This window comes from Falco biarmicus, chromosome 6 (genome assembly GCF_023638135.1).
Source record: "Falco biarmicus isolate bFalBia1 chromosome 6, bFalBia1.pri, whole genome shotgun sequence".
NCBI lineage: Eukaryota > Metazoa > Chordata > Aves > Falconiformes > Falconidae > Falco > Falco biarmicus.
The window spans coordinates 48,938,735-48,964,128 of record NC_079293.1 but is presented as its reverse complement, the minus strand read 5'-3'; the positions used below and the strand labels follow the sequence as shown (position 1 = coordinate 48,964,128).

The following is a 25,394-nucleotide window of genomic DNA, read 5'->3' as shown; positions in this document are numbered from 1 at the left end:
AAGAGCCTTTAAAAACATTTTATGAAGCACTGTATTTCATTCTACATAGAAAATTATATGAACACCTAGAAGGGAAATTTACTTAAAAAACCAACAAAGCAGAATATTTTATTATCAGATAAACTATCCAGTTTTTACACATTCAAAGATTTTAGATTTTTAAGAAATAAATATTTACGTTCTGAAGGTATTAACTTGTACTTTGATTCTACATTTATAAATCAGACGAACATGGAAAGAGCTATTAGTACACTAATTGTCAAAGAAAAAAACCCATAGATAAACCCCTGGGCAGTACTCACTAGGATCATCATTTTGGATTGCTAGCGTGCACGCTTCATAATCATAGTTCAAAGTGGGAAAGAAAAAATAATTAAAAAAAATCGAATCTGTAGGGTGATGAGGTTACTTTGCTGACTCATTCCAGGTGTATATACCACTTCCAAGGAAGGGAGCGCCCACGACTGCAGACAGCTGTGATGGAGGCGAGGGGACCGGACCAAAAGCCCTGTTAGCGGCACCTCTTCAATCCACCTGCTGCTAAACCCCTGCCAGCTGTCAGTCACCGGCTGCCACCACCGCCACCCCGGAGGGGTTAACAGCCTTAGTTCCCGAACCTTCCAGCAGATGGCCTCACAAGGCAGGCCCGGCGGGGGGTGTGTGTGTGTGTGTGAGAGGTGGCACCATTTAGAAAAGGCAGATGGGAAGGAAAATACAACTTAAAATGACGGTGATATAAATACATAAACAAATTCGAAGTATTTCATTTATTCTCCAATGCCAAACTTAAAAACATAGGCAGCATGTTAAAAAAATAAAGCTGTCATCTTAAAAAACTAGAAGAAAAAAAGTCACCTGAACAAGTATATAACCAGCACATCTGTTTGAAGTAGCATACCTGTTTGCAATTTGTTCGGTAATTCTTACACCCCACTTATAAACAAAACAGCAGGTTCAAAAAACGATGGTGAAAAGTATGAACACGAGGAAAACAGCATAAAGACTCTAATCCCATCCTCCCTTCATTTCTTGTTAAAACTGACGCTATTTTATTGCGTGCACAGAGCTGAAGCGCAACTTTCTGCACTACTCCCTAGTGGCAATGACATACAAATGTTGTCACGAAGTTGGTATTCTTGGAAGCATAAAATCCACCATGTATTTCAGGGAGACTTAAAAAGAACTCTTTCCTTAAAATAGTGATCCTCATTACTACTGCTACAAGTTTTGAAACCACATTAAAAATATTTGACTTGTCCTTGCACATAGCGAGTAATGCATCCACAGTTAACTACCCCCACACATGACTGAAATAATGATTCAGACTAGTACCGGTCTACAAACTCAAAGCTGGGATTCTCCACCCAGGTCTAGAAGGCTGGTATCTCCAGCCCTCAACCTGCTTTAATGCAGATGTTCATGGCTTCATGCATGAGAAGCTACATCCACAAAGATGAAATCAGTAAGATGAGCATCACTGGCTCTTCTTCAAGAGCAGACACAGCAGAAGTGCTGATACTCAGGGCTTACTGGGAGACCAGCCAACTGGGACATGTCAGTCACTACGGTTTGGCTAGTGCAAAGAAGACTGTCCCAGCTTCAGGAAAACGCTGGGAGGGTGGCTCCAATAGCTGGGACAGAACTTTCTGCCCAGTTACAGCACTTAAAGTCACAAAGTGTTTCTATGTTCTCCACACCAAATTAGGTCAAAGCTAGCATCGTCAATTATAGAAACAGATTGCTTATGAAATCTTAGAGAAGTAGGGGTTTTGTCAGCATCTTGTTGGAAGCTTTAATAGCATGGGTGACTGATTTTCAGCAGGCTGACTGTCCTCAATGTCAACAATGACAGTTAAACCCAAAAGATTTTTAGCTTGGTGTCAGTAAATGAACCATGGTGAACAATACAGAACTGTTCAATTTCTTAACTGGTGAATGCTTTCATGCCATAGAAGCATCAGATAAAGTACATACTGCACTTATTTTGTCCTGAGAAAAGAAGAATCCAGGTTCCACATCCTGAAAAGCATGATAAATACAGTATTAAATCCACTAAACTTTCTTAGGTTAACTAAGGTTCTCTTCACCTGTCACAAAAAAAAAAACATATATCAAAATATGTCATATGACATATGTCAAAAATATAAAAATGTCTTTAACCTTTTTGTGGTGCTTTACTGAAACAAAAACAAAAAAGCACAGAATTCTGTGAAGTAGCAGGGGGGTTGGAACTAGATGATCTTAAGGTCCCTTCCAACCCAAACCATTCTATGATTCTATGGAATCAACATTTCCATTGAAAATATTAAAGGACAAATATAAATGGTGATGGCTGGAGGCAGTTTTGGCTGGAAGCTGTCTGGTTTTGTCTTGAATCTTAAGCCCCTCACCCTTCAGCCGTACCATAACGAACACAGAATCACAGTCCAAGCAGAGGCTAACTCCACTGTTTCCAAAGAGACTTCTTACAGGAACAAATACACGTCTCAAACAAAACCACAGAAGATGCTGAAGCAATCCTAATTGTAACCAGCTCTTCCTCCATAGCTCTCATTTCATAATGTAAACATGTTCAAGTCAAATCTTTACAAACTATGCCAACAAGTCATGATTTCCCCCTCTTCCCCCAGGAAAACTGTGCAAGGATAACTGTACACATGTCCAGGAAATAGAGGATGTCATTTTATTGGAGGTCCACAGGTAATTGTATCACATTAGGGGGGTGGAAGAATCTTGTGGTATGGCACAACACAATACCTCACTCTAAACACTTAAACAGAAGGTTAAATGATATGCAACATGATCAAATCAGTAATTCTCCATCTTCTAGGCACCACTGATTAATTTAAAATAAACTTTAATAAATTGAAAAAATAATACAGTCCATTAATTTGTTTGTTGCACTGTCTTTAAATGAAACAGCACTTTGAAAGTCACAAATAAAAAAGCAGCACTTTCTCTTAATACCAACACCACTGTAACACATACTGTAGCGTGGCATGCAAATCCATATCTGCAGTCTTTTTTTTTTTGTATTAAAACAAATGGAATGGTAATTTTCTATCTCAAATATTAGTAGCATAACATGTAAGTGCAGATCATTCTGGCCACAAGTGTGGTAAGCCTTAACAAGTGTGTATTACAAGAGCATAGAACACAGAGCATGACACTTACATCCAAGAATCTCTCTTTTGTACTGTACACGGTGTTTGTTACAGGCTGACTTCCAACTTGCTGTACCCAAGCTTCAGGAAACAAGATTATTGACCATTTCTGGTTTTGTTTAAAAATAAAACGCAGTCACCATCAAAGCACAATCATTAACAACCTGGTCAAAAAAATGTCATAGCTCCACTGAAAAAAATAACGCGTCTTTTTAGTAGACTCCATTACGCGATAAAGTTTCCATTATAGGCATGTTACGAAGTCTTACAGTGGTACTGCAGTGTCATTCCTGTTAAGTAGAGATTTGTATAGACACCAAGAAACGGTGCAATGTTCAAAAAAGCTGTTCAAACTGAGCTAAGCTTCACAAGACCACGTACTGAGTCTTCATGCAATGAATCCTGGCTGGCTAGACTCAGGACGTGCATTGTATGGCTGTGTGTAATAGGACTTCCACTTGGCAGCATCCCAGGGGGTGACGGAGCTTCTTCAGGAGTGAGAAACTGATGACCTTCATGTTCCTCTTTTAATGGTATCATGTCTGTCAAACCTGTATCTGATGTGAGATTTGGCATAGAAGATGGTGGTGTTGGTTGCCCTAGAGTTAGAGTTGCACAAGGCCCACTGATAGAAGTCTTTCCTGGTAAAGGTAGCTCTTCACTAGTTATGCTTGGCTCACTCTGTAGTAGGGGGGTGGCAGCAGCCTGCAAAACGAATTTAGTGCTCTGAATGCACTGATCTTGGTCACACTGTAGAATGGAAGGGTGTCAAAATCATGTAAGGCAAACAAAACAGAGAAAAAAGGGAGAATATGGACAAAAAGGTATGAAAAAGAATGGGATATGAAGAGAAAAAAAGAAAGCCATTAGTACCGTTCCATGGTTAGCCACCCAAAAATCCCATTGCATGCTGCCCGGGGTGGGGTGGGAGGGAAGCATGCATAACTGAGCCAGTGCTTTGGTTTACTACCGAAGTAAATTACGATAAACATTTAAAGTGTTCACTTAAGGGTTTTGGTAACCTTTAAAATAGTATTTTGTGAGTACTGTAATTCAAACGCTTTGCTTATTCTTGTTTGAAGCCATCTGGAAAGCCTAGCTGTGTGTAGTTAACTGCACCAGGCACCTCAAAACCTCCCTCGTTCCAGGTGAGGTGAATCACTTCCACACTACTCGTTTTACCCTGGAGTAACTAGCAGTTCAGAGAGAGGCCCAAAGGCATAATCCAAGCATCGTTCCAAGTTAAAAAACAATTGGCAAGCGTCTTTTTTTCATTGGTTTTCACACATAGGAATTAAGGCACTTACAGACGTTTTGCAGAACAAGAATTCCTTTGATTCAGGTTGTTCTATAAAGTTATTGCTGACAATACAGCCTCTGAGCAAAAATCCACTCCCACCCCCCCACGCCCCTCAATTTAATACATACACACTCGAGAATATACTACACTATACTCAATACTTTGAAGAATGTGTAGAAATCAGGCAGCACTGCACATGTATTAATTGGATATCAACTTTAATGATTTGTAGGCTGTTTCTTGATTAATTTAATCTTGATAATGTGAAGAATCAAGGTACAAAACAGGTTTTCTGGCAAGCACTTTCACAATAAGAAGTCGAATTCAGCATTATATAACTCCAATAAAGCTCAGTGAGTACTACCAGGAAGGCTTTTGGCTCTACATCATTCCTAAGAACTGTTTACTCAAAATTATCATTCATTCCTTGAGATGAGAAGACAGGTAGGTGTTTCAATTATGTCCAACTAGCTAAGTGGGTAGTACAGCTACTGTCAGATTAAGTTTCTTTAACATAAACTGGCATGACTGTTGAAAGCTTCCAAGGACAATTCTCAAATCACAGCCTGACCAGTTATAACATCTGCAGATTTTCAAAATCCTGTTGGATTCATTTGCCCTGCTGTTCTCCGTGCAGAAGAAACACTGCAGTCAATGAATACAATTATAAATTCAATGCAGCAAACAAAATTTGGAAGCAAGCAAGCAGAATAAAAAAAAATGTATCCAGAGGTAAGACATGCCTATTCACTGTTGTTATTTCCCTTGAAATACATTCCGCTTTATGACTGACTTCTTCAATCTATATCAAATTACTGCATCTGTTCAAGATATTCCCAATCATAACCATTGCTAATAACATTACAGCAATTCCCTAAAACGCCCATTTGAGTTTAATGAGGCACCGTGATATACTCTATGCGAAGTCATGGAAAGACTTTTGCTTCTTTTACTGTATGAAAACCATCACTATGAATGCTTCCTCTGATACTTTCAAGTCCTTCAGTTCCACTGCTAAATAGCTTAATGATGGATGTACACATATTACATTCAGAAAGCCTGCAAGCAGACTACTCTGTCACAGTAGATAGGTAGTACCTATTTCAAATGTGTCTAAGTGGTTTAGGACTCCCACACCAACTACTTTTTGACAGGGAGAAGTCCGATCCTTACTCAGTTATCTATTTTCCAATTTACTTCCACTTTCAGAAAGACAAATGGACTGACATCGTGTTGCATAAATTGTGTTCATCTACGTTGCAAGTCATTTTTTCTCCCCAACAAATTATGATCAGCAATAGCCCTGTATCATTTCAGCAGGATTACTCACAGGCTTAAAGCCAAAACCTTGCATAAGTACCTTACAAAGAAGAAAACTGTCAGCATCTTTTAAAGTCAAGCTTTCAATTAGTAATTCAGTGTGAATAACTCATTCTTGATTAATATACTGTTATTCATGCCTGCTTATTTCCATTAAACTACAGCCCTTCAACCAACCTTACTATGCAGAACTCTAAAAGCTGCTAATTGAATTTTGAAACTTCAAAAAGACCAACAAAATGCATCTTCTCTGAAAAGCAGTGGCCGAAGAGCACATTAAATAGCAAAGGAATATCTATAACAACGGGGGTACATTGAAAACAAATAATGTTAGCAGCTGACTTACTGCTTTAGTGAAGCTCTGATCTTCAAAAGGAAATCATTAATGTGTTCCAGGCAATACAAGTACACAGTTTTAAATTAGGTGAATGTAATTTACTGGAGCTCATTGTATAGTCTGAATTAGTTTTCTTCTTACCGAACGCCAGTACATTTCAACGGAATCAATATCGGAGGATAAAGCAGCCTCATAAAGTTCCATTAAACAGTGTGTTATAAAACTTTTTCAGGTGCTCTCTTTCCTTCATTTTCCATGCACTTGTCACTTCCCTAAAGCCTCTCCTCTTATTCAGATACATTTCAGGTTTTCTTTTTTTTTGGTTCTATTTAACAGTGATGAACATGAAATATCTTAGAAAAATATAGGCTGTGAAAACAGCTTTCAAAAGTGCACTGGAGTGGGGTTTATACTAGAAAAGGGAGACAAAACCTGATAAAATCAGCACACAATACGGGCAGGCTACTTTTGAGTCTAAACAGCCAACACAAAACTAAACAAGGAAATCAGATTTGTTTATAGGGCTGGCATGGTGGCTTTTCCTTGATTCCATATTTCACGCTTAACTAAATAAAATTTAGGGCAAAAATCTTAACAGCTATTAATTACATGAATTATTCAATGCCAGCATTTCAAATGAAATAAAAAAGCCTATGACTGTAACAAAAAGGGAGCCAAGCATTGAAATCTAAAGTGCTAAAATTTTACTGTAGAAATTATTCCACCAGTACCTTCTTACTTCAGATCTACTGATTTTATTTTCCACTTACAATTTCCACTGTTTCAGAGGAACAGCAGATTCTGAAGTTAGGACAAGTTTAATAAGTTCTACAAGTAGAGAAGTTCAATTATGTATGTGCATAGAAATCTTTAGCCGTCTCTGTATTTATTTTCACATCACAAGGCACAAATTAAAGCAAATTAGACAAAACCTAAAATTCTGTGTTTATTTCACAAATAATAAATACAAACAACTAAAGAAACAAGGTATTTTTTCTGAAGAAAGTCTCATTTTTTTTCTAAGCTACACAAAACATACACGTTAACACAGTTGTTGTACATGGCAGTGTATTTTTCACATTTCTAAAGCCAAACCCAGAGCTTATTTACTTTGAATTTTAAATTAACTCTGTAAATAATTTTCTAAACACTAGGAACAGTAAAGAATTGTTACAGTTTTCAGAAGACGGAGAAAAGCAGGTTGCTTTATCTCAGCATCTCTGAATAACGTACAAAGAACAAAAAGTTCAGGGGAGACCGACTGCACTGAATGACAGTGCTGTGAAGTAACAGAAAGGATGCTGCAGCGCCATACTAGACGGATACAGGAGATGGGTAAAGAGTGGAGGGATGGAGCTGTACAACTATCCCCAACACCTGTAGGATTGCACGCTCACAGTCATGGTATTGCAGATACTGTGCAACAACCGAGCCACAAAACCCACCAAGCCAATGGCTCCCCTTGAAAGTAGTACAGTGCACCAGGACTAGACCTATGAAGATTAACGCTTCTGAAGCCAAAGGGGAAACTATACCTGCTGCAGGGATCTTACTTCAGACTAGCTACTGTTTGTTCTTCTGGACTGAATGTCATGAATGGTTAGAGCACAGTGGGTGTATTCAGGGAGCACATCTTCTGAAAGAAATTCAGTTCATGTGCTCTGATACTGCTCTGCGATGTGAACAAAAATACAGTAAATAAGTACAATCAAAATAACTGCTACTAAAACATACCTCAACCCATAGCAAAATGCTGAAGTTGGTTTACTGCATGCGCCCTTAACCCATTTTGACTGTGAAGTAAAACACTTTAATGGAAAACCTCTATCAACCTTGACTACCGTAACGTTGATTTGGTAAGAGCCCTAAATTCTGTTTCGGGCAATGATAAATTGCATTTGTGAAGTACAAGAGTAAATATACAGGGAAACACACTCATAAAACTCCCAGCAAAGTGGGGCTCCTATCCTTGCTGATCCTTTTACATTCATGATAGAAATACTTACTCATAATAATGAGAATATGAAAAGCAAAAGGAGCAGTACGATAGGAGGCTCAGAGTTAATGTTCCCTGGATCAGCTGGGTTCCGATTTCCAGATCAGTGCTAGAAATACTGATGTGACTGTTTGGGAGAGGACTTTCCTGGACTTCTCACTAGTAACAAATGTTGCACACGCACTATTATGGTTCCTACAATTTCAGTGGTACATATAAGTAAGAAAACAGAGTTTGCATCCAGGAAAATAGAGGGAGAACTGGAAATAAAGGAATTTAGCATACAAGGAACTACTTAAACACTGAAGAACAACGGCCTAGGAATGCAAGAGTACAAGTGAATTTCTTAAAATCAAAGAAATAAACCTGTCCTGACACAGAGGCAGAGAGAAGCAAAATATATCACTTTATAAGGAAGGTATTAGAGAATTCCAAGAGATACTATAGGAAAAATAAACCAAACTAATTCCTCAAAAAAGTGCATGGAGTGAGATAGATTCTCTTTTCTTCACAATGGATTACTAAAGAATAACATACCCTGTATCAAAACCCAAGAATCAACTCGAGCTTTTAAGAGAAAGCTAAGTGGTGAACGTGAAAATGAATTGGTTTGAAACTGCTGGTTGGAAATGTAGTGTTTTTCAAATTCAAAATTTAAAAATGAAAGGTTTTATTAAGAAAAATCTTGCAATTTTTGTTTTTTAAAAAGGAGCTGTACTACTCACACCCAAGCCGTTGGTGTGACATTTGATCCAAAGGTGTGTGAGATGTTTAAATGAAAGGAGTGTTGGCAGAAAGAGCATTCTATTGGGTTTTTTTGGGTCCCATCACCCCAAAGAAAAACAGAAACAACTTCAAAGGAAAGATGCAGTTCTGTCTTATCATTGGGTGCTGAGCTTATTTTTCATAAATACAACTACTTTTTAATTACCTTTGTGAGTTCAGAATATTGCTTTTTCACAACGTAACCACTACTAGGACACTATAGCACTTTTAAAAAAGTTACTATAGAAAAAAAACCTCACTTTTTGCTCACTTTCGCACTCTTCTGGAGCCAAAATGCTTCATGGAACCCCCCATGCACAGCTCCACCAGAGAAGGTGCCAGGGAGGATTTCTTTGGTGGTTCTTCCCTTTGCCCTGGTAGCCATGTGAAGGACACCACAAAAGTTCTGCTACCTGCTTTCTGGGTTGAGATGAGGAACCGCTCGCTTTCTGCTACATACATACAATTTCTGCCAACAAGAAATTGTTAAATGCTAGAATTTGAGAAAGGTCTCTGTAAGAGGTTCGGCAAATGCATATAGAGTTTCCAAGATATTTACCTGCTAGCAAACATATGATGTCACCTCCTTCCAAAAGCTCCCCTCCACACCCCCCCCGCCCCTGATTCTTCAGAATGACATCAGTCATCAACAATAGCTTCACAAGGCTGGAAGAGTAGGCATCAATTTTATGAACCTAATCTCTACTATGATACATGGCCTTTGTCTCATCACTTTTAGTCATTAATCTTTTCATCACATCACTTTTAGTCATTAATCTTTTCATCACCATCAAAGAGTTCTACTCTCGCACAATTCTACTGAGGCTACAGAAGTGCAGATCCAGGTAATGGTAGCTGAAAGGTTTATGGTCAAATAACAACTTTTTTTCAGAATAAAAAGAAAACAAATCTTAAAAGAGAAAAAAAGAATAAAATATAGAGAAAAGTATGATTTCACAATGGGTGAGATACTGTGTTTCATGCAAAAAAAGTTCTTAAGAATGAGAAGAGATACTTGCGCACTCAAACTAATGAAGAGCTTGTAAAAACAGTCAGCAATAAAGTGCAACAGGGAAATACTTTGGAAATACCAGGTCTACAGCTCATGAGTTCCAAGTGATCATGCTTGTCACGTGGATAAGGATATTAAGAAGCTGGCTAATGAATTTACCAGATTAATTTCAAATTCTATTGGAAAACAGATAAAAAAAACCACTGGGAATGTACCAGGAAAAAATAATTATATGTGGCTCCAGCCTTTGAAAAAGTAAATACAATTTCATTTCTTAGTAAAATAAGGGAGATACTAAGGAGAGAACAGGAGAAAAAACTCTTTAAAAGCTCTAGGGAAAAAAAATCATAGTAAAAGGCTATGAAGCGCTGATTAGAGGAATAACCCCGACTTTCTGAGATTGTGACAAACTGAGTCACTAGCACAAGTAGGGTAGCTCCTACATGAAATATTCTAAGTCTCAAAATTACCACAAAGCTGTTAAATACAAAAATAGTGCCCCACAATAGCATCCTGAATAAGAGATAATGTATTGCACTGAAAAAAAAAAAGTGTCTGGCAAGTTTAAACTTAACCTGATATGTATTTTGAGGTTTAAATGCAAAAATAATGCTATGCTAAAAGATGTATTAAAATATATAAAAGCAGAATATAATTCTAAGCAACCAGAGAGGTTTAAAGAATGATGAGAGGCTAGCTGGGTGAGGCACAAGAAATCTATTTAGAAAGACAAAAGCACTGAGTAAAAGATTTGAGGGAAGGGAAGGCAAGGAATAAGAGCAGACAAGTGTGAGAGAATATGCTCATTAAAATCTTCCTTTAATATCAATGGACAGGAGAGATATTTTAGCATGCTATATGGATTAAGAAGTATAACATCTAGACATTAAGATTCAGTGTAGAGATAAGATGTAATGCAATCTGGAATAAAATCCAAGGAGACACCCCATAAATGTGTACTGAAACACATCTCAGATTTCTAATAAGGTATTTCCTGTACTCAAAAGCATTAAACTTGCTAAAATAGTGTAATTATCCCTGATGACGTACAAATGGCTAAACCTCTGCCATTAAAAAAGTATTTATGGAATCAGACTATGATCTACACATGCTTTTAAGTCAAGGTATTTCACTTTGCTTGTCCTTATCTGAAACCAAATGAATACAAGCTGCAATACCAATACATCTCCTTCAAACTTGCCAGTTCTTTGTGGTGCACCTGCCTCACCTCCAAGAAAGTGTTTTTCATTTTATGCCTCTGAGTCCTCCCCAAGAGGTATGCAACCTTCCAGAAGGGAAGACTGGATCATATTCCATGTTTTGCCTAACTTTTGTCAGTGAGGACACAAGGTAAAAAGGAAACCTCTTCCTCCACAAGGACTTGTCCCTCTACTGTTTTGCTTCCACTAGAGTCTTGGGCTTGAGCTAGTCTATTATTTAAACCATCAATCACCAAAAGAAATTTCGATGTTTGCATCTGAACTTCTAGCACAAGGGATTCTATACAATCTTACAGAGATTCTTCCTCTAAAAAACCCCCAAACCAAAACTCCACCAACCAAAAACCAAGTAACAGGATGCCGCATGTCTTGTTTTACTTCTGCCATAAAGTATACTCAACTGCCTTTCACTCAAGAACCTTCTTGCAGTCCTTTTCAGGGGAGAAAAAGTGAATGGCTGGTGTTCCCAGCACTCCTGTTCCCAAAATTCTTCAGAAAAATCTAAGATTGTGTACTGGGAAGAAAGCTGAGAGAAACAGATACTGTAAAGTCTGGAAAAGTACTATAGGGGTCACTTAATGGGAAAAGATTTTAATAGAATGATGAAGTTTTAATTTATTATTTCTGTCTAAATTTAAATTGGAACAGGAAATTTCGTAACACCAGAATAGTTGAAAACAGCTAAAACTAGCAGTAAGGTGAGCTAATTTTGGTATGGAAAAAAAAGGAAGTCTGTTTATGTAGATGAGATTGAGATCTTAACTATGAAATAGAGAAATCAGTTTTGTTGTTTGCTGCTTCATGAGACAGGAGAGATGGGAACCTGAAAGTAGGCACAGTGTCTGCTGAGAAGAGTAAAAACTTTGACCTTTGAATACAGAAAAAGGGAAATGTGAAACAAGAACAAATCAGAAGGGAAGTTACATCCCACTGCATTGCTGCCAGCAGGAAATTAATTTATTATTTCTTATGCTTTAAACAACTCAGGGAAAAATGCACGAGTTTACACAGGGAACAGAAAACAGTGCTAGAGAGAATGGGAAACTAAGCAGGTCTTTAACAGTTTGCAACAAAACTCAAGGGAGAAATGTTAATGTTGATAGCCAGCTGCCACTAGAAGCCAATTAGTTTTGGATACAGACCATGAATAATACCCTGAGAAAAATCATATCACAGTCTTAAAGATATTCCTCCATACCAAACATCACATTTTTCAAGCTTTTCCTGAGAGATCACTTTCAAGAACGAAAGCTACACATTTCCAAGTGACTCTGATGACTGTTAAAGAACCCAAGCCTTCCCCAGTTCAAGTAGTGTGATGTTCTAGGATATAAGGAGTTCAAATCCTTGCAGAATTTGCGTAATTACAGGTATTACACTCTAAATTCATAACAGCTACCTGTTTGACTTAAAGTAATACCATAACAGATTTCTCAATTTCTAGATTCTTTTTAGAGTCAACTTTCTATCAAACTGGCACAGGATTTTCTCATTAATATCTGGTAATAATGATAGTGTCTTCTTACAGTGCAAGTATAAATCTTAGAATGTTAAGATAATTTAATGCAAGGGGCTTATTGTGGGTTAATGATCCTTGCAAACAAGAAGCTTTGATAGAGTCAGAGAATTTGGGTAATCCCTGAAAGACCTCAGACTATTTCTAGAATGTCTCCCTTTTTTTTTTTTTTTAAACCCCTTTTCTCTTTTCAGAGTAACTTTTTTTTTTTTTTTTTAGTAAAATTTGCATGGAGCATTACCTTGTTCTGCACCACTGCACCTCACAGAAGATTCAGAGTTAATACTGTGTCTCTAGTACATTTTCTCATTAAGAAGACTAACAAATATTCTATTTAATCCTCAAAATAATAAGTAAAAACAGCTTAGGAACTACAGCAAAAATTTTATACCAGTTTATCAGTGACACTAAAACTAATCTGTCTGGGAAGAGTGAGTCTTTTCTTCTTTTGTTCAAGAGAAGCGCTAAATTATGTCAGAAGGCCTTGTGGCCACCTCTTTTTTTTTTTTGGCAGAGGGAGCGTGTCCATAACTCATGGCTTCTTTGACACAGTCTTAGAACCCACATAATATAAAGATATGTGGATAACAATTCAGAAATAGGCACATATGTAAGATGCTTGCCTTTGGAAAAAGATCTCTTTCCAGTTATTCTCTTCTTCTTGGCACTGGAAATCCTATCTTCCATTATGATAGCCAATGCTACCAGCATTAAAAAAAAAAAAAAGGTAAAAACTATTGGCACAGTTTCAAAGAAGTTTAAAAGCTTTTGTTGTAACAATCCAGTTGCCATTTTTTGTTCATTGGAAGTTCAGTGTCCTCCTGCTCTTTCGTCTTTCTCCCCTAGAAACTCCTCTTTGCTCCTCTTTGCTTTTTAAAACACATTAGTCTATACAAAACCTCAGTGTACAAGCAAAGAAGGAAGCAGCATGAAGAAAGTGCCACACAAAATAACAGTCAGCTGGAAAATGATGAACCAGAGCAAGTCCATGATTCTTGAATATTCCAGTTCAAAACAGTTGGCAACAGTACAAGTCAAAATGCCAGTATATTCAATAAATCAACAGTGTAGAAAAGCCTGTCTGTTTTTTTAGAATCCATGACCAGTAACTATTACACTGTAAAACATACATTAAAAAAAAACAGCCTTGGGGTTTTTTTCTTTACTGTTAATAAACAAGTAATTCCACCCAGAGTGTCAGCTGTATCCACAGTTAGTTATTACTTGATTAGTTCACATGAAAGTGGAGAAGGAAAACATTCACAGGAATCTTGATGAACAACACTATGGGATGATTCCTACCATGTTGCTCTGAGATTGTGTGGCCCCGTACATAGTAATGCCATTTGATGGTCCTGCTAACTGTGCTGTATCTGGTTGTATAAATCCTCTTCTGTCAATTAAGCTACAGAATAAACAAAATAAAGAAAACCTGTTAGAGATATTTCTGATTAATAGCTACCTCCTTTCAATAAAAATAAAGAAAAATTGTCTATCATTTTCTTTAATACCTCGCCAATACCTTCACATGTCCCCTTTTATTCAACTGAAGTACAAGACTTCATTTCTACTCATCAGCAAGGTAATTGCTTCCTTGTAATACTACCTGCCACATAGTCCTATGTACTTTTCTGGATTTTTATCATAGACAAAAGATCTAGAAGCTTACCAGCAGATACCACAAACCCCAAGAATTTTAAACCACAGGTGTGAAAAAAAATTACAAAACTCACTAGTGCACTTTGAATCAGTATCTATTTTGAAGGTTTCCACACCTCTAAATTAAAGCTACTTAATCACAAAATTTAGAAAGCAAGCAAAACTTCTGTTCAGACACCTTACTTGCCAGGTGTTTGATGACAGCTACTTCAAACTGCTTATAGTGCTCCACTATTCTTACCAAAGTGATGCACTCATTTCTTATTTCCTCTAAGAAAATTTTTTTGAGAAATCAAAGAAAACAAGTAAAAATCTACAGAAGATTATATATATAAAAAAATAATGGAATAATCTTATCTAGCTAAAGATTTTGCTATAATTCCACATGCAATTTTACTCTCAGTTTAGGAACTATAAACATCACTTAGGTTCTGCTACTTAATACTTCCAAAAAGCTGAATGTACATATATCAAAGTACTATATTCTGCATGTGTATTAGCTCATATCATTTCCACACAAAAAAAAAAACCCAAAACCTTTTCAACTGTTTATGCTTGAATTAATTTGAAGTTGGGTGGGTTTTTTTGGTGTGTTTTAAAACATTTTTATTATATGTAGGTTTCAATTATAGTTCCATATATTTTTAATCATAGGCCAAAATTTTTCTCCTGTGACCTGAACAATGTTACTTTCCATGGAAAACTACAAATTTTACTACAGGATATAAAATTTTAACTGGAGGGTTTATGGTTCCAGTTACTAAGACATAATAACAGGAATGCCTTAAAACACTTGAGAGCTAAAGTCAGCACAGAACTGGTTTTACTTGCTGATTTATCGGACCTCTAAATTCACTAAGAGTCAAGATAGCTTCAGTTTTAAAGGATAAGAACAGGATGCTTAGAAAAATCTAAGGTGTTTCTCCTCTCAAAAGTCATTGAGGTTTCCACCACTTCAGAGACCAGTTTAAGCTTTCCTCATGAAGGCTGCAGGACAGGTTTTAATGTACATTCAAAACACTTAGAAATCCACCTGAGATTACAGTCTTCCAAATGGAAAGCACTTCTTCAAAAATCAGATGCTTAAAAAAGTTGTATCATTTATTATATCAGAGCACTAATTAGACCAATGCTGACAGTTATGGAACAAATTAAGATTTGAAAGTTACTGTTGAGGACATATAAAATGCATTCTGAATTGGGCAGAATAGGTTTAAAAATTAGAAACATGATCTTTAACAGAAGCAAGAAAAGTCTGCATTATTTACAGATCCTCTCTGCATTCCACTCTAAAATGCACGTGAACAATTTGAATTTAAAACTGTAATTGCCGCTAAACCAATTTGTCAGAATTTAAGGAAAAAAATAATATTTAGTGACCTGGGACACAACTGAGATTAAAAGTCAAAAAACCCAAGGTTATAATTTACATTTTACAGTCATTAATTTTTTTACTGTTGGTCACAAAGTATCTCTGTGCAGAAACTCTACATACTTCATCATCTGAATAAGTTACGTTGCTACATGGAATTTAAAACACAGGAGCCAATGCCAGTCAAACAAAAGAATCTGAAGCATAGCACTGAGGTTTTACGTCACATACTTTTATGGAAAGCAAAATGGCAGAATTAAAGGGCTGGCTTCAGGCACCATCCATAAAGGCAGGAAGCAGAGACAGGATTACTCTTTCTCACCACAGGTATTACAGTGTTAACGCAGTACGTGGACATTTTAACTTAGTTGTCTTCCTCTTAGGGAAAGATGTCTGTCTCTTCTGTTGACCTTTGACTACTCAAGAAGAACCACCTCTGATATTCATAACAGCAAAGACAGAAATCCCAATTCCAATGAAACACCTTAGCCACTAGACTATAAAATCATTTACTTTCTTCTCCATAGTTCAGATTCATAACTACTTAATTCCAGACAAAGCAAATCAGCTTCAACTGATGAGTACGCCACAAAAGTAATCTACATCAGCTACTCTCCACAGAGGAAGAGGGCCTCTACTGTACATGTAGTACATGAACTATCTAACCTCTGAGTATTGGAATAAAGAGAGAATTAAATCTTTCCAGCCGCCAGGTTTACTTCTCTAGTCTCAGCTCTGTATTATATTTTGTTCAAGCTGGCTGAAAAACTTTTCTGAAACTTTGACTATACAAATATTTTGGATTTCAAAAGTCAAAATGTAAGCAGCAAAAGTTAATCCATTACACTTTCTCTGGAATCGCTTCGGTGTAAGATCAAATTCAGCCTAATGTGTATATGTTAATCATAGTATAAAGAAAAATTATTGTCCATTTAAATAAAACTGTTTACAGTGAAAAGACAAAAAAGGACAATTATCAAGCTTGTTGTAGAATTAAGGTTCCTAAACTTTCCTAAACATGTGACATTTGTTAGATATGTAGGAGTTTAATACAGTTTCAAATCGTCCATCATGCAACAGCTAACTACATGAAATCTTTTACTGCTAGGAGTTATTAACTGCAGTGGCAAAAGTTCAAACAACAAGTAAAAAAAAGTTATTTTCATTTTGGATGTCAACCTTAAATATATTTTACAGGATCTGATCACTAACTTCATTTAACCTCAATTTACCAATTTATCTCATTATTACTAAATAAAAATGTAATTAAAGCTTTTAATGGACAGTAAAACTAACCTTTATTTTTGTTGAGTAAACTCAAGCAATCACAAAGAATATTTTTTTTTCATCAATAATCATGTGGCTTCATTTACACTAGCAATACCTTTAATGCTCTTACCTTGGAGAGAGGGGCCCACAGAGTGCAGCACAGCAATTAGTAAAGATGTTGCCATAACTGTATGGATTATAGTTTTCTTTACCTCTTTTATTTGACCATGATCCTTTAATCTGAAGAGATATGAACAAGAGGCATCACATATAATACAACACAGAAAATGGATGAGGCAAATTAAGGGTTACCAAAGAAGCAACATGCTAGTTACATCAGAGGCAGATCAGAGAAAACCCATGATCACACTTTCCAAACAGCTTAGAGCTTTGGGCTTTAGGAAAGGCTGGACCCTTACAAGCAAGCGCATGCTTTACCCTCCACAGATTTAGGCAACCCAAAATCTCAAAGGATCAATATACTCACAGTAGGAATTTCAGCATCTAAACATAATGGTCTAAGTTTAATTTTACAAATGAAGTTGAAATGCAACATACCATTAAAGCCAGCAATAGAGCACTTTTCCATACTCTTGGGTAAGTTCTCAAGCTGCGCATTACCACACAACATTACCTTGCCTAAAGTTCACAAATGGCTTTAAAATATTATGAAGCAACTACAGACATTACTACCTTTTAGTGCATAGTACACTTTCTTTTAGCTAGTCATGCTCTTGTGTTTGTGAGATACTTGAGAGTCTGAGCAAAATGTGTTACTGTATTCAACTGGAAATGCATGCTTTAAATGAAATTACCAAACAGTTTACTTGAAATTCAGACATGTCACACTGTTGCAGTTCCCTGCTACCTGACTTTCAACAATTCAAAAGAAATACTTATTTGAGGGAAGGGGGGACAGTGGAAGCACAGCGGGTCCATCTAGACAGACAATGTTGGTCTAAACCTAATAACTGAGGAATATGAGTATCTTATCTGCCTTACTAACAAGGTAGATTTCTTCAAAGTCAAGCTACTTGCTTGGATACTTGATGCTGAGACACAATTCATTCTGAGCCTGCTTGGTAAGTTTTTTTTTTGGTTGATTGGTATTTATTGTAAAATCTGTATTTTTAACTGTGACCGTAAACAGTAATAAAACATGTGTCTGACACTCCCAAAGATGCTACTTCTATTTTTGCCAGATACCTATGAAAAAAGGTACAACAGAGAATTACAATAATTTTAAGCTTGCAGTAATTTGTTAGGTTACTTGCTAAATTCCAACAAGCTTTCTATACCATCAGCTACCTAGATGTTTTTATTTTGTCCTTTTGTTCACTTTCTATTTCTCCTTTTAGTTAGGGAAGGACACATGAAACCTCTACACACAGTTAAACATAATTCCACACCAAAAAAATGGAAATTATGTGTGAAATATGCAGAAATGAGGAAGTTAATTATATGCTCCTTGCTGGAGGTTTTAGAACTGACTGACAAAGTAATTTCAATGGAAAAATAAAGGATGAAATTTTTGTTTTGAGAATTCAACATACTTTAAATTTTTTACAGTACAATTTTTGAGTCCAAGAATATTTAGGACTCCCAGTAAAAAACAGGTACTGAATATTATTTAGTAATTTCCTATTGTATAAAATATACTTGTTTCTTTGTGTTGCCTCTTCTATATTTCCTATTTCAAGATACAGATCTGGACAGAGTATGTAACCAGCACATCATCAAGCCACAACCAATACAGTTCAAAAGATCTCTTCTGATATTTTGAATCAAGCATGACCAAGTTACTACTACTTCCCTATCGAGACATTCATAAAATTACACAGATAGGTATGGCTTCTGTAAAAATAACGGAAAAACTTTCTCATTACTATTTAGAAACATATATGTAGAAATATGCTATGAACTTACATCTTCATTTGTGGTTTGATTGGAGCTGATCAAATACGTGTGAAAACCTGAGAGGCCAACAATGGACCATACTGAGAAAAAACACACCACAGCTTCCAGCACAGTAATTGAAAGTCAAGGAAATACATACAAATGGGAAAAAATAATTATATCCAATAACAAGTATTTACAATCACAAAATTCAAGGTAGTCAACTTAGAGTCCACAAGTCCCTTAAGATCCCTGGGACAGCAAAAACGAAACTCAGAAAAGCAAGCCTACTGTCACTAGGCTTTAGTGTACAGGCCACTGAATACCATCTACACAAGCAAATATTTGAGGGCCTGCAGACTGAAAAAGGCTAGAAACTACCGATGAGCAGTTCTGATCTTAATTGCTGAAATGCAAATTTTCACGTTCACCCTGTAAAAGTCCTTGTATTAAGACAGGTAAATTGACAAATAACAGCAAATAATAGTTCTGATGGGGTGAGGGGAAGGTCAAACACAAGAGAGGTAAGCCAAGGTTAGCCAAAGAGCAAAGACTGAACAGAGGTATGTTTGTACAAATACTTAGTGCACAATGGGAGTCTTGAGCCAGGACTAAGGGTTCTAGATCTGTGCTCGTAAGTATAGCAACAACAACTGAGTAAGCGGCACTTCAGTCATGTCCTAACTGCTAGACTCTCCTGTCTTTCTTCTGTTACTGAAGCTCAGATGCTGGCAGGGATCCTAACACTGGCCTCGAAGTGCACGAGTCCAAGTAAAATATAAAGCACACTTACTCCCTCAAGTCCCTCTAATAACTGGATATATTCTACATTACAACTGTGGGGGCTGTAATACAACTGAATGGCCCAGCCCCAGCAAACAGCCTGGGGAACAACTGCTGTTAAGCCCGTGAGTGTGAATAGTTGGGGCAGGGTTGAATACTCAAAACTCTGCAGCATTTGTATGTACATTTAAATGTACCATTTAAAGAGGAAGACTATCAACGCCCAACTCACTGTGCTGCTATTAAAGAGTAGCTGAGGAATTACAAGAAGACTTTTTGAAGGCGACATCAGCCCAAATTCTAAGAAAATCACAAAAAATTGCAGAACAGAACTTGAAGTGAGAACAGAAGCAGTCAAAACATGCTTTGGTACAGCCACAAGTCACTCTGCTGGCATTTGCCTAGCACAGACAGAGCACCCGCCCTGTCAAATGCTGTTAGTCTGCATCCCAATGGCAGACTGCCACAATGGGGTGCAACATATGGGGGCTTGCACATAGGGCACTCAGATACTCCTATATGTGAGCTCATGGGGTGCTTTCTCACCTGCATGTTGTTGGGAGCAGCACAGGCAAACATACAGTAAATGCACTCCCACCTCCGAGAGGGCAGCAAAGGTGTGCATGTGCTTGTTTCTGTGCACCACTAGAACTTTGTTCAAACTACCCATGTTTTCACTCCTTACACACTGCATAACACAAATGCCATGAAGAAGTAATCAGGCTTTGAAAGTGAGACTGGTGTACTAGGAAAGCCAGTCAGTGCTCAGTGTTGCACACTTACTACAGGTTCTATCATTCCTCTAACTCCAAAGGAGTCATGATCTCAGCAATAAGACAATAAAGTTGCTTTTAAACTTTATATAATCAAGCATAAAGAGCAACTTCCTATAGAAGGCTTCCTGCCATAGTTTTTTATTTATATACAATTTTATTTACACACAATAGTCATGAATGCAGAATACATCTGCTTTGAGACTGTTATTTCCTACAACACTTCAATAGCAAATTTTTTTTAGGGAACATGAATCAACAGCAGAAAAGGTTTTGGTTCCGAGAAAAACAGATATAATCAATCAGTAGGAACAAGACAACAGAAATAGAATAGGAATAAAAATTAATCTGTATGTTAACCATATGCCAACCTTCAGTGAAGTCAGTTTCCAAGACAACATCAAATCAAAATATTCCACAACAAGGACACAGCCTTAAAACACACACAAAACCATCTTTATCACTGAATCTTTCAATAGAAAAGAAATATGACAGCTCCTCACCATTGCAGAGACACAGACTAGAAAATGCATGGATGGACATAAGTATTTGTGATAAATAATCCTAATATTAGTTAACAGTGAAGAGTTCTGTATTGCAGGTCTGCTCTCAGCTAAAGAACTGGGAAATGCCAGAATTGTCTGTATAATGTCCCCTAGAACCTACTTTACTCAGGGTGGTTTTAAAAGCCAGAAAAGAGCCATTTGCATTCTGAGCAAATCTGTTCCAGAAGCAACAGGACGACTGAAGTGCACTGTTGAGCAGCACCTTCACTACTACCCCTCTCATCTCCTCCTCAAACTATGTGGAGTCAAACCTTCATAAGACAGGAACTGGATCGCAGCTGACTGTGCAAGTCACAGCTAAAGCAAGGAGAATGAGGAAGCACGGACAAGGAAGCAGACTCTTGTTAGCATAGGGTTCAGAAAGGTGTAGGAGAAGGAAACAGCCCCAAAACATTAAGCACAACAGAAACTGGGCTTTGAGAGGGTAGAAATAGTAAGGAAGGCTGTAGATGAGCACTGTTGGGCAAAGTCTACACACCAAGACTAAGAGGCAGAATCACCAGCTCAGAAAAGGGGAACCTTAAAGGGAAAAGGGCTCCCTGCAACCTCATCAGATGACTGAGGACACCACTAACAGGACGCTCCTTGCCATTACACTCCAGAGAGTGCTGAAACGCGACTTTCTCCCTCCACCTGTTAATTCCTACTGACAACAGGGGGAACTCAGTTCAAAACATCTTTCAGTTTCCCGCTGAAAGGGAAGTCTTCTTCCTAAGAAAGAGACTTCTTTCACTTTCCCACACCAAGATCCAAAAAGATCTCTAGAACAGCAGGGGTGGTTTATGTTATTTTAACATGAGTCCATTAATTAAACATGAGTCCATTAATCAAAAACCAAACACAAAAAAAGCAATATATTCTCAACAAAGTATTACTTACTGTCATAATATGGTATAACGCTCCCTTGGCATCTCACATGGGGTTGTTAGCAAGATAGAAATGGGAGTGTTCTCTGTGCCTGAATTGACTGGCTTGCACCAAGGAAGCATTCCCAACACTATTTGGACAACATAATTTTTTTGCTGTTAGGAATCGTAACCAAGATATTAAATTGTCTAATATATCACTATCAAACCAGGCCATTTCTACAAGATGCGCTACCAAGCCTTTCAAAGCAGCACATCCCTGAATACAAATTATGAATAAGCAGCCCATTGTTCCTGCACAAGGATCTTCAAATGCATAATCAATTACCTTTTGATTTAAGGATAATTGAAAGCTATTCTCAGTTTGAAAATAGTCTGAAAGAATCATCTTTTCTAAGAAGTGATTGTAATTCTTTTAATTGGAAGCTGTTGTTGTGCCATTTAGCACAGTTCGTTTGTGCTTTGTAAAATTATTTGCACAAAAAAAATCTGAATGGTGGCTTTGTTTAAAAATGGGAGTTCACAGCTCAGTGACTACCTGATGAACACACACACAGAAAGAAAACTGTATCTGCAGAACTTGGAGAATTTGACACTTTGAAAAACTACCTGGAAAGAGAGATCTGTTTTCATGCACAACTACACATGACAGAGTAAGTTTTTTCTTCCTACTTTTCTGTGGACAAGAGCAAACTGCGTGAGGCACAATGGACAAAAGACTTGTCCTTGGCACAAGTATGGGAAAGAATTCTTTTAATAGTATCTCTGCGGGAGGTGCAAACTGTTTATTCAGACATAAGCCATTCAAAACATATACGTAAAGAGTGGGAAGCTTACAGTCTGTACAGAAATGTAAAGAAGAAACTAAACAGTAATTATATCAGCTTCACATTTTCCCATTATGTTAGCTGCTTTTAGATAGAAGGAGGCTTTTCCATTCTCACAGAGTAGAAAATACCAGAAAGCTCCTGTGAAGTGATGAAAAGAACATGGAGTATTTACAGAACAGAACCACAGAAAGGTTTGGGTTGGAAGGGACCTTTAAAGATCATTTAAGCCAACCTGCCTGCCATGGGCAGGGACATCTTTCACTAGATCAGGTTGCTCAGAGCCCCATCTACCTGGCCCTGAACGCTTCCAGGGATGGGGCATCCACAGCTGCTCTGGGCAACCTGTTCCAGTATCTTACCACCCTCACTGTAAAAGCTTTCTTTGTTATAGCCAACCTAAAGCTACCCTCTTTCAGTTTAAAACCACTGCCCCTTGTCCTGTCACTAAAGACCCTGGTAAAATGTCTTTCAAGGTCTTTCTTATAAGCCCTCTTTATATTTCAAAAGACCACAGTGAGATCTCCACAGTCTTCTCCAGCCTGATGAGCAGTAGCAGCCCCTGTGTGTACGCATGTGTACACTTTTATGTAACTTAACAGAAGTTGATACCTGAAAATGACTTCTTAGAACAGTAAATCAGCATAAGCACGTTTTCAGGAACTGAACTCTTCAGGGACACCTTACGGTTTCAGTTGTTCCACAATCTACTCTTCCTATCCTGACAAGAATCAGCCATTTTGGATACTTTCGGTTGTAAAAGCAGAGGAATTATTGAATATCTTAAATTAAACCACAGCATGGTTATAGTGTGATACATATACACACACATATGAATTCCATCACAAATATATGGAGCATATTTCCATCACACATGGGAACTACAGACCTTTGTCAAGAGCACTATTCTGCAAAAAATGAAGAATAAAACCAGGCCAGGCTATGCAGTCTCCTTCCTACCTCCAACATGTGGCGAGAAATCCTATTGTGCAGGAAGTGATGAAACCATTAACTGATAAAAGTCCCAAATGCACATATCCAACAACAGCATGAAAACAAGCAAAACCACATCTCGTTATTTTGCAACAAGATCTACAATTTGTTTCAGTGAAAGGATATCTTGCAGGACTGTCCTTCAGGGCATTAAGGAACCCTGTTTGTTGAGAACCTGTAGAAATAGAACCCAAAAATACCACCTGAGTAAGAAATTGGACTATAAGCTGTTTTCACCATAGTTAACACAATATTTGAAGATAACCAAGTAATCATAGAATAGATTTACTAATACTGCTCAGCAGCAGCCATATCAGAAAAAAAATGGGTAAGTTATCAGGTCTAACATCTGCAGAATATTTTCTCAGTCATACCAAACTGATGCACACATACTTTCCCATGAACAAGATCTCTGATTACCCCTGTTCTTTTCAGACCTAATATGGAAAGAAAAAATAATAAGCTACTTCCAAAATTTGAAATAATATTTTTCAGAGTAACTTTTTGACTTGGAAAATTTATGTTATACATGCAGATTCTCAACTTCCCTCCTTTGTCTGGAAGCAGCCAAAGACTATAATCCTGCTCCTACTGCACCTGCACAGGTTTTTCTTATAGGTGCTTGTTGTCTCTGGGCAAATAAGAGATTATCTACTAGCTGAAAAGGTCTCAAAAGCAGCATGATCCAATGAATAAGAAATGCAGAAGCATCCACTTGGGTTCCACAACCATGAGATATTAATCAAAAAGGGTAGTTCGACAATTTGCTGATTGCAACAAATGAATATGTTTGTAGAAACAGACTCATTCTCACATAGCTATAGGCACATAGTTCATATTTTACTGTATAATTTAAATGATTTAAATGCATCAGGTTGAAAGTCTGCAAGGTCACAATAAAAATGTTCTCCTTAGCTAAATTCATCTGAAGAGAAAAGAATCTTGTCTTTAAAATAAAAAGAAAAATACATATGTATGTGTGTACACAGATATATATTCTTTAGACCTGCCTGGCCAATTTTACTGTTTGCCATTACAAAGGGAAAGTTACTTACCTCATATTTGTGAGCCTTTTCAGACTCTCATAACTGTTTCTTAGCCTCAAGGTACAAGACTAATGGAACTTCCCCTACCTTCTTACTATTTTTAGGATCCTTAATGGCAATGGCAGCAGGTAGGTGTGATGTCTATTCCCTACTGCTGATGACACTCTTCCAAGCAGTTCCCAATACATCAGAAGGGGAAGGTTCCTCACTGCAACAAACAGTTGAAATACTGATGCCTCAAACAGAGCTGAGTAACCATGAAGACACATACTGCTACTGAAAATGTGTTAAGCTTGGGGATATGGAAGAAGATCTTGCAAGACAATACCTTTAAAGTATCTGATTTACAAATTCATTTTATTATCTTCAATAATATTATGTGCATGTAGTCTTAATCCTGGAAGGGCATTTTTCCAATAAATCTCATCACTTCTTAGGCCCAAAAAATTGTAAAAACGCCAGCTTGCAAGATGTATTAAAAAGTGATACAAATTTTAAAATCCATCTAAATCAAGGGACATTTAAAAAATAAATAAAAAAAAAATATTCCTGTGTAATCAACAATCTCAGAAAAGGAACTTCTCTATTAGGATGAACCAAAAAGGAAATTTTTTTTTAATGTCAATGCTTATAAGTTGTTCTAAGTATCCCTCAGTCCCTTCCTAAAGGAATATTATCAGAAGGCAGTTTAACACAAGATAACTAGAATAAAGT

At 37.2% G+C, this 25,394-nt stretch overlaps 1 protein-coding gene across 5 annotated transcripts in view; it reads right to left on the bottom strand.

The window, feature by feature from the left end:
- Positions 1-2,660: 2,660 nt before the first annotated feature.
- Positions 2,661-25,394, bottom strand: part of ZDHHC14 (zinc finger DHHC-type palmitoyltransferase 14) — a 113,146-nt gene continuing 90,412 nt past the window's right edge. For 2 of the 5 annotated variants that reach the window (XM_056342960.1, XM_056342961.1), the window contains exons 5-9: positions 23,761-23,809; positions 18,857-18,959; positions 17,061-17,170; positions 13,933-14,035; positions 2,661-3,914 (exon numbers count right to left, since the gene is read on the bottom strand). In XM_056342960.1, coding sequence (XP_056198935.1) covers positions 3,513-3,914; positions 13,933-14,035; positions 17,061-17,170; positions 18,857-18,959; positions 23,761-23,809 — 767 coding nt within the window. In that variant the 3' untranslated portion in view covers positions 2,661-3,512. Of the gene's footprint in view, positions 3,915-7,042; positions 13,332-13,932; positions 14,036-17,060; positions 17,171-18,856; positions 18,960-23,760; positions 23,810-25,394 lie in introns of those variants that run through there. The other 3 variants (XM_056342963.1, XM_056342964.1, XM_056342965.1) reach the window with 2 other exon arrangements.